The sequence below is a fragment of the Atta colombica genome, unplaced genomic scaffold (genome assembly GCF_001594045.1).
Source record: "Atta colombica isolate Treedump-2 unplaced genomic scaffold, Acol1.0 scaffold56, whole genome shotgun sequence".
NCBI lineage: Eukaryota > Metazoa > Arthropoda > Insecta > Hymenoptera > Formicidae > Atta > Atta colombica.
In genome coordinates this window covers 58,631-69,080 of record NW_017259546.1, presented here as the reverse complement: position 1 = coordinate 69,080, position 10,450 = coordinate 58,631, and the positions used below count along the sequence as shown (strand labels likewise).

The 10,450-nt window shown below is 30.6% G+C and overlaps 1 protein-coding gene across 6 annotated transcripts in view; it reads left to right on the top strand.

The window, feature by feature from the left end:
- LOC108692026 (phospholipid-transporting ATPase ID) overlaps nucleotides 1-10,450 on the top strand; it is a 55,095-nt gene that overhangs the window by 27,001 nt on the left and 17,644 nt on the right. For 4 of the 6 annotated variants that reach the window (XM_018200118.1, XM_018200117.1, XM_018200116.1 and 1 more), the window contains exon 1: nucleotides 7,332-7,495. The exons of 1 other annotated variant lie outside the window; for it this stretch is intronic. In XM_018200118.1, coding sequence (XP_018055607.1) covers nucleotides 7,454-7,495 — 42 coding nt within the window. In that variant the 5' untranslated portion in view covers nucleotides 7,332-7,453. Of the gene's footprint in view, nucleotides 1-6,843; nucleotides 7,496-10,450 lie in introns of those variants that run through there. One more of the 6 variants, XM_018200114.1, reaches the window with a different exon arrangement.

Here is a 10,450-nt window from a genome sequence, read left to right as displayed (position 1 = left end):
TCTATATATATATATATATATATAAGTCTATGGGAGAAACTCCACTACATCTCCCTCTGGTGATAATGTCGCGTACTGCTAAGCGAAAGAAAAGATTTTGAATGTATTCCTTAAAGTTATCTCACAATGATTAATTAGTTACTATGATACAGAATGCTTTATTAAAAAAAAGTTTTTGTCTAAACTAGAAAAATGATTATATCTATTTGCATGAAATCCAAGTAACTACTCAATGTAGTTGAGTCACTATTTCACTATTAATTAATAGTACCTACAATATTGTTACCATGACTATATTTTTTATTGTATTCAGAAGTGTTTTAGTTGCTATTACTTTGTATTAATTACAGATATTTAATTTGTAAAAGTTGTCAAATTTATAGTTATCACAACTATTTTATTTTCTCTCAGTATGATTATCAAATAAATATATGTTTACATTTAAATATTTGCTTAGAATTATTCAAATGAATATTTATTAACATTTAGTTTTTTTTCGTGTTTTTTTGGAGTCATAAATTCTAATAGATTCATAGACCTAATTGTAAATGATAAAATGCTGGTGATCATGCAAACTTTTCAACAGCGATATTAGAAACTCTATTTTTTGCGTATGTTTCCTAGAAAATTGTGAATTTCGCGTGAGTCATTTTATTATTGTTTCATTATGTGATAATCCGACAGTGAGCTGGCTGAACTTGTGTCGATATTTGTGAGTCTTATCGTAATACAATACGATTTGATAATGTATGATACTTTGTCTTTTTATATTTATAAATAATTCTTCTGGCATTTCATGTCAAATAAAAAAGTATTAACATAGTATTTCTCAATATTGTTTTAATATTTAATATCACATCGTTTTTAACAACTAGATTTTTAATTTTAAAAAAATTTATTTGAACTGAATTCCAGCTAATAAATTAAATAGATATAACTCCATTTAGAAATCAAACAATATCATGTCTAAACAAATCAGTTCGAGAAAAAGAAACAGAAATATATATATATTTCTATATTTCCGCTGAAGATAATACTTAGTCTTGCGTAGCCCAAAATAATCTAAATCTGTTAATCTAAATGGATTTGCATTACATTACCGCAAGACACAATCGCAGTATTTCTCATTACCAGCTGTATTGAATAAAGAGAAAGGAAAAAAGGCGCCTGACTCAATATCGTTGTTTGTCTAGATACAGAGCCGATTTGGTAACACAATTGTGTTACCAACAAGTCAAATAATTGAAATGAACGAGAGACGCCTTTGTTAAATGCCAATTATTGAATATACATTCACCGTTATCACGACTGAAGGTGCAAAAAAGCTCTGTGGCTTGGCTAGCGCCGTATATCGTTCGTATTCTTCGAAGTGCTTCATCGTAGACGTGAAACGATAAGAGTTACATAACGGATCTGAGATGTTGCAAAATGTGCTTCTGACGCGATAAGAGCACGCGGGTGTGTCGGATTTATTTAATATTAATTTAATTGTCTTCAAATCGGTATTTTCGAAAGGTTTATGTAATAAAGCGAATAGCATAAAAAATTACAGAATATTTTTACGAAATATTTTCATTTTTGGATTGTAATATTGCTATTACATTTTTTTCAAATAGAGATTTGAAACATCAAATAATACTATTTTATAAGATGCTACAAAGAAGTATACTGTCAACGAGCTGCACAACGCATCTCGGATGTTTATATACGACGGTGCATCTGATGCAAATGATAACAAAACGCATGTTGCATTTATTTCGCATTCTTACATCGACAGAATATTCGACGTTTCGATATCAATATTACGAGTTACAATCATCACTATGAAGACGTCGGCATTTTTGCAATGCATGCCGGAATGTAATGATTCCTATTGACATAATTGGCATCGATTTCAATCCCGGTTGTTTTGCAAGTATTCATTATTAATACTTTAACGCGAGTCTTGTAAAATTTTCTCTAAAGAGGAAAATGAATAAATACATGACGTATGCGTGTAAAAAGAAGTATTATATAATTGGATGTACGTATGTATTTCGAACGCAAGCCGATACTTCGAGATTGCTTCGAATTTCTTCTCTTTTCTCTTTTTCTATCTGAATTTTTGTTTTTGCATATAATAGAGCATCCCTGATGTCTCCTTCTATTTACGTCTCTAGAAAGAGAGGGAATTAATTATTTATCTTTAATTGTGTATCGAGAAGGTACATCATACACACTTACACATCCCGAGGATTTCACTGCCTATTGATCGCTATACTTTTTATTTAGCCTTCGATATCTTTGATTCTGAGAAAATATACATAAGATATTCTCATTCATTTCATAATTTTTGCGATTCAAGAAAAATATGCAAGATCTCTTTTGCTCGTTCAATCAATTTTCTGATAAATGACTAATTATTTGTTTGTGCAAATATTAGATAAAAATCTAATAACAATTTGAACTATAACAATCCTGTATAACAGCAAAAAGAATCACGCTATAACGCACTTGCTAACGGAAGTGAAGTACCGCGCGGTTCCATTATCGTTGAAAATTCCATACAGACGAAATCCAGACAAAATCATAAGAACTTCTGTTATAGACTTCCACACATCACTCCGTGCTAGAAAATCCGGGGCTAATTATGCCGAATGTATATATATCCGTACTCACATATAGCCTTTGCTTTATATTTAGCACTCTCGGATATAAAATGATTTGTTTACGATTTCTCTCAGCGAACAGCTGGCTTCATTAATGAAGATTTCAGCTTTATTTTGAGCTCTTTTTTATCTTCAGGTGAAAAGTGAAAAACTCATTTTATTCGAAAAAATTAAGTAAACGAGTAAGATTAAAAAGATGCTGGAGCGACGGTCGAACTTAATCGAGGTCGATAGTGTACAGACTTTTTTTAATTCTAAATTCGATAATAGTGATATCTTTCATCATTTCTTATATTTATTATATACCGTTGTGTCTTACTCAAACGCATTCATCTGTCTTTATTTAACATATTGCAACATTATCTCTTGCAAAATCGAGCATCTATTGTTAGATATAGTTATTGCTGCTTTGTTTATCATTCCGGGTCATCGCTCAGCATTCATATACACGTAATTTGCAGATCGATATAAATCTTTCTTTTTAAGCTTTCAATAGTTTCATAAACTCATTGTCAGTATAATTTGTGTACATAAAATTGAATTGTCGATTTTGTTCATAGAAGCTATAAAACTTTTGTATTAAGAAAACATCTACATCAGGTGACAGCTTTATGAATTGAAAAAAATGTAAGTTTTGAACTGTTTTTTTTTTTTTTTTCGATTTTAATATAAAGTCCACCATCAAATTTTGCGTTTACTTTAATTCTATTAAAAAAGGATTTTTTATTCCGTTCAGTAAATTCGGAGAATTATATCGATCTGCAATGTCTCCACAGTTTCTCAGTTTTGGTCCAGTATTCTCTTAACTTAATAAAAAATTAAAAGTCGTTGAATTATTTTGTTTTTTATTAAGGATGTGTCAGAGTTTTATAATCTCTATAAAAAATGACTAATTAGAAATTTATAGTTTCCATATAAAAATGAATATCATATGTATTTCAATGAGTGAGAGAGAGGGGGGGAGCAAAAAGGGAGAGAAAGAAGAGAGAGAGGGAAGTCAATATTTATATTGTAACAATACTATTTTAACAATACTATTTTATAATTTAACAATACTATTTTATAATTTAAGTGAAAATTTTCGCATTTCATTTTAATTATTTTTTAAAAACATGTCTACTTATTGAAATAATATTTAAACTAGATTTTAAATATAACCGCCAAACTTTTTGTATTACTTTCAAATATAATGTAGAAAATCATTTTTTTATTTTCTTGAAAAATGTAAAATACATTTCTTAAATGTAAAACCTCGAATAGTATATTATTTGTCCCATTTTGAAACTATACATATGCTATTTATGAGCAGAATGATATTATTTAATCGATGGTATTTTGGCTAAACCGGAATGATTTCTTGATTATCTAAAAATCTTATTATGTCAGAGTTTCTTCTATATATGTTTCCGATGTGATATCGAGGGATGAGTATGGCGTCGGAATTCTTGGAAATCTCGAGCTTAGACGCGTGATTACTGCAAGATCTGTTTGCCATATTATTTCGGGAGAAAGTCCAAGTATTTTTGTTGCTAAACGCGAGAATAGATGTAGCAGCTTGGGCGAACGATGACTTTAGTATGCGGCATCAAGGACGGTGAAGAGTGTGCCGAACGCTGCTCTTGAAGGATTTATTCAACACTAGCTCGAGTACGCGTGTACTTAATACGCAAGAGTGTTCTTGTTGCTTTCGACAGTAACTTTGAAGGAGCGTTATCTCACGCATTATGTGTGTGTGTTTATTAGTTGAATATATACCTCCATATTTTTTGATGACTTGAAAAATGAATGTCTACTTTTAATTAATGAAACCCTAATGAAAATTTGCTTTTTTATTTATTTTTTATCTCAATATCCCGTTTCTGTAACTCTTAATAATTATTTGATATCATTATATTATTGCACAATTTTTTTCATATATAATATCTACGTAACAACAATTATGGCTCGGTTCCACCAATGCAATGTAAGATTAACTTTAACTCGGTCCAACTTATTTTTTATCTTTTTCAAATTTTAATGCCCCTTTCTATTAATATAGTTTAATTTCGGTTCAATCAATTGTTTCTGAGCATGAGAAAAAGATGAAGATTAAGTTAAACTAAGATTAAAGTTAATCTACATTAGTAGAAATGGACCTAGATCTGTTTGCGTTGTTTTTCACATCCAAAATCTTCATTTTTCTTTTTTTTTCAATGTCCGAATATACATTTTTCTCATTTTAAGTGCAAAAATTTTTATGGATTTTAAACATAGACAAAATTAATATAATGAGTTTTTGGCATTGTTGTTAAGAGTTACAGACTCAGGATATTGGAGTCATTTTCGAACAATCGTAAATTGTTAACGTAAACGTTTTCAGCATTCTCGATAAGCTCATTATGGACGAGACGAAAGTGCAGATGCATTTTATAATGCACAGGTGTTTTATTACCTGTTTGATTATTGTGGTTTAGAAACGGAATAAATGCGTCGCTTTCCGTGCGATCAATTGATATTTATTAAATATTAAAAATAATAGATTTCATAGACGTACTAGCTATAAAATTAATAAGAGACGGACGACCATCTCTAGAAAACGGGATATCGTACACTGTCGTTTGTTCATTGCGAGACATCTCCGATTACTGACAAAATGTGATAGTTAACCTACTGGGTGGTTAAGTGTGTGTTACAATTTTTTCTATGACATGTTCGAGAAATGTTTCGAGAATGAAGAACGTCTACTTAAAAGAATAATCCGACGAGTATATGTGCGTAGATTAATATATGCGGCTACTATTTCGATATGTATAGTCTTGTTGTATCTATTGATTTATACTCGCAATATTATTAATTTTTTTGTTAATTTTTTTATTTATTTATTTATTTATTTATTTAATTTTGCAAATTAATAAGCAAATGAATAAATTTTATAATATTTTATAATATTTATTATTTATTTACATTGTAATTACAATACAGACTTAAAAGATGATAACTCTTAAAATAACATTTTTTGTGCATTAAAAAAATCTTTAAATTTTTTATGAGAACGTAAAGAGAAATTGCTTGTGCAGAATGTTTACTATCTAAAAAAAACTTGAAATTTTTAGGAGACTTCTTTTTTATCCTTGAAAATGAGAGATTTTCATGGAATTTTATCGGATAAGAAAAATTTTTGGAATTTTACTTATTTCTGTCTCTTTTTAATTAGACTATCTTGCTAATGCAAAATGTTGACAATCGATTAGCAATAAATATGGCATACACATCCGTGTATACGTTCACGATTATATTTGCATATCTCGCGAATTTAAAAACAAAAGCGAGATAAATATAAGACAATATTCAGCAAAAGAGAATAGCTTACTAATATTATAATGTTTTCCACTGTTCTATAAGTTTCATTGGTCCAATTGTAGAAAATATAAATATACAAGTATTTCGTGGAATTCTTCTACTAATTTAGTATATAATTTGTTTTCATTACTTGCACTCCAATTTATATTTTGAAGTTGCATTTAAAATATTGTTTAATCTTAACTAGAATTTTGAACAAAAATATCTGGAAAATCCATTAATTCTCAGAGGATGTTATTTTAAAGAGTTTTTCAGTAAACATTATTGTATTATTTTTAATATCTGAACAAAAATTAAATAATAATTAAATTCTAGTTTCAAATGAGTACAATAATCTATTATTTTCCTACTTGATAACAGAATTAATCAAGAAAATGTGTGTTAGGTATCGCGCATCTAACCATGAATAAACCGCATTATCGCATGGTAAGGAGAGCAACGATATAATAATATGCTATTCCTTTTTTTCTTACATGTGGCAACTCATCAGTTCGAATTAGCTCCTATAGTTCCAAGATTGTGTAATAATTAAAAGAATATAAGTAAGAATATAAGTATTGTAAGTTGATGTTAATTGCGATACTAAAACATGTTTTTATCGATATAAATAAGTATAATTTTTCCAGAATATTATATTTTAAATAATAAAAATAATGAATTTTACTACAAAATTCACTCGTTATTGTAACGATCAATTTTTAATTGAAAAGTTTCCAAAAACCAGACTACAAGGGACGATTAGCGACGTCGTAACATTCTCATTGCAAATAATTCAAATGCAGTCTTCCACATCATTGCCCTTTTGATCTTTTGTCGTGCATGAATTTTGATGACAGCATTGATGATTTCCTTGCAGAATTTCGTTACAACTGCAAACAAGACGATTACATCGAAGAAGAAGACTTTAGACGTCAAAGATATGTGATCGTGAAAAGAACATCTATCGTGTCTTGCAAAAAGTAAAATTTTTGTGAATCGAAATTTTTGTGACTCGTTTGGAACATCGAGATAAGTCTCAGCGAAATTTCCTCACGATTACTTATCATGGTGGCGAACAATTGCACTCGCTCTATCGGGTGACGTACGCTTGGATTGTATATAGCATCGAGCACATCGGATGTTTGGAGCCTACGGGAGAATGTCGATTGGACAACCAAATCAGTCGGATCATCAGAACGAGAAGCAGTCGAGTGATAGGAACGGTGGTGGTGCGGTGACTAGATACAGCAGAATTTGGATCGTGAGGTGTCATTAATGCTGCCGGACTAATGCGGCCCCGCGATGATCGATGGGGACGAGAAGACGATGGTGGCCCCCAGGTGGAAAAACTATGTAAGAGACGAAGCGCAAAGCGGGGGAGAGGACGAGGTCGTCGTCTCTTCACCAGCAGCAGCGTGGCTCAGGTGCCAGAAAGTGGCAGAAGAGGTTGGCCTTATAGAGGGTTTATAGTTTGCGTAGGATAGACGATGAGCGTCGAGGTCGACACGCTGGAACTCGAGGTCTTCGAGGTGAGTCCTCAATCCCTCTCGAGAATGCGACGAACGGGAGTCGCGCGAAAAACACATCGTGAAAAGAAGCGGTTATATCTCCGTTAACAAGGAGATCGTGCTCGAGAAAATACGGAATACTCGACGATTGTATTGCCGAGCGATCACCGGCGAGATTTTAATCCACGTATTTATTCGGACAAAGTAATTGCTTAACATTTCGTTGCCATTTTATGTGATGTTTCCGATTAAAGGAGAAATCTTCTGGGAAAAATCTTCTTTCCTTTTCATTGAAACAATTTAAAACATGCAGAACATTTTTTTAATATATTATTTTAAACTTTATTATTTAAGATTTTTTTTATATTAACAGCAATCAATCTTTATTGTTTAAGTTTTTTAATTAAATATAGATGACACGACATTTCTCATAAAAACAGATTGTCTTGTGTCTGACCTGCAAGTTTATATATTAGCAAGTAGGAGCTTACGTCTAATTTTGTAGTTACATAATATAAGTATCTGGCAATAATAACGCAATGCGTAATCACACAATTATAATATTACCTGTTGTATAACGTAATATGCTAAGAAGCTAAATATGATCTCCAATAGATATGTAAAAGTTAGATTTTTCAAAAATATTAAAAAATTATTTCTATTGAACATAATTTTTTCTTTTACAATAATACATAATAATATGTATGATTCTGCTTTTTTTTACGCTAATTTAACGCACAAAATATACGTTTTAATTTCGCCGATATCGAATCGAAAACAATGCTTGGAAGGAGAATTTGACTTCCTGAGTACACAACAATGAGACTGAAAAGTAATTTTCGATATTATGCAATGGACTTCCGTTCACTAGCCCGCGTTCCGTTTGACAAGTGCGCTTTGAATGTGACTTTATCGATGCAAATGAGCTATTATCACGAAGCATATAGATTTGTCAAGTTTTTTGATTAACAGACGCATTCCTATCCTTATTCATTTTTTATTCCCGTGGCGATTGTATTACAATGTTCATACTCGACATTCATATACTTGTCCAGACAGAGAAAAAACTCTTAAAAATAATTGATTAGTCTTATCATGGTGATATATCTACTCGTAAATGTTTTATGGAAATTATGTGCACGCGAATTCTCACCTAGATAAAGTATAATACTTATATAATAAATATAAAGCTAAAATTATATGGACACACTCAAACACACACGCACATTTGTATTTTATAATAAAATAATTTTTTAAATTCTATAATCTCTTAGTGAGTGAAATGTTTGACTTCACTAATCAATATTCTCTTGCACTTTTTCGAATGCAAGTTTAATCTTACATGTGGAATTGCCATCGCATGTAGCTTAAAATCAACTTGCGAAAGTAAATCGGAGCATTTGAGCCAGTCGGTCGAAACATTCGTACAGTTTGGTCAAGCGAGCTCCGTACATATTTTGAATTATTATAGAAGATTTCAATATGATTTCACACAATTAAAATGTAAAATGATGTGAATACTATAAAGATGAAATAAAATCAAAAATATATTTCTTATAACTCAAGGTATGGAGTAATAAAGAGATAATTATGATTAGAGATTCTTATTCTTTTAAGATTAGAATTTTAATTTTCTAGAATTATAAAAATTCGAAATCTTTTGCTGTTTTGCCATTTGCGCTTATATGTATACTCAGAGAACAATATGTCCGAAATATGGACATAACATGTCTTTAAGACATCATGAAGGTGTCTTTCACGAACATCATAAAGATCTCCTCAAGATATTTGTAAACATTTAATGTTCTCTTTTTGGGCATGCATGTTATTTGAGTATGCATTTTTATTAATTCGTGCATCGCAGTACTGATCATCGAAATAAACTTTGACATACACTTTCTCGCGCATGTATATCATCCGCGAAGAGAAAAAAATGCGGCAACATACGGTCGCAGCTTATAACGGCCAATAAAGCTCTTATAGACGTTCAACTTTATGTTCATTGACGTGCTGAAGCTTTATCGCGAGTACCGGAAAAAGTCTCTATTCGCTTTGTCCGTGACATGTTTTCACGCACACGATCTATACTTGTATGCGCCGCGTTGCTTTTCACGCGTTTTCTAGAATATCTTCGATCTTCGGGATTTATTTTACGCGGCCTACATAAATGATAAATTGCTAGCAAAGTGGAACACACGGTGCGCAATCGTTCTTCACGAATCAGTATACATTTGCAAAATTTCTTTACAATTAACAAAGATTTAATTTCTTTTTTAAAGTTTCTAATGTTTGAAAAAGAGTTTTAAGGTCATTATAATTACACGAACTTTCTTACTTAATATTCGTACCATAAAATTTTTTGTCTTCGTAAATATTCTTCACCAAATAATATTGCAACAGTGTAATTGATCGTTGTAGTAATACGTGATAAGTTTTTGTAATTAAGTTACTAATAAATTAAATTGAGATAACTTATTTAAATTTGTTGTCAGGATTTGGCATTCCTGTGTTAACATTCAGCGATCAAGAAATAAGAGTTAATCTCATATAAAAAAAATCGAGGAATCAGAATAATTTTCGGATATGAACTTCACTTCGACATTTTATTATTTAATCTCGCATTCTTTTATTGTACTGATGGTCAAGACTTGGTCGAAACGTTTATATTTTTAATTTTAAATATATGACTTTGGCCAAAAATATCTTGCGTATATTATGCTCCTTATTTATGTTTTAGAGTTCCAAGAATTTTCTATTTTTTATACTTAATTAATAGAACTTTTTTTAAAATACTTGGATCCGATTTTTCATTATTCTGTATTTAACTTGTGATTAAGCTTAATCTAATGTTTTATCCAATGGGCTTTATTTATGATATCGTCCTAGATGAAGCTCATTGGATAAAATATCAGGTTAAGCCTAACCGCAAATTAACCGTGCCATAAAGTTAGAAATTTATCAATTGATTTAGTTAAG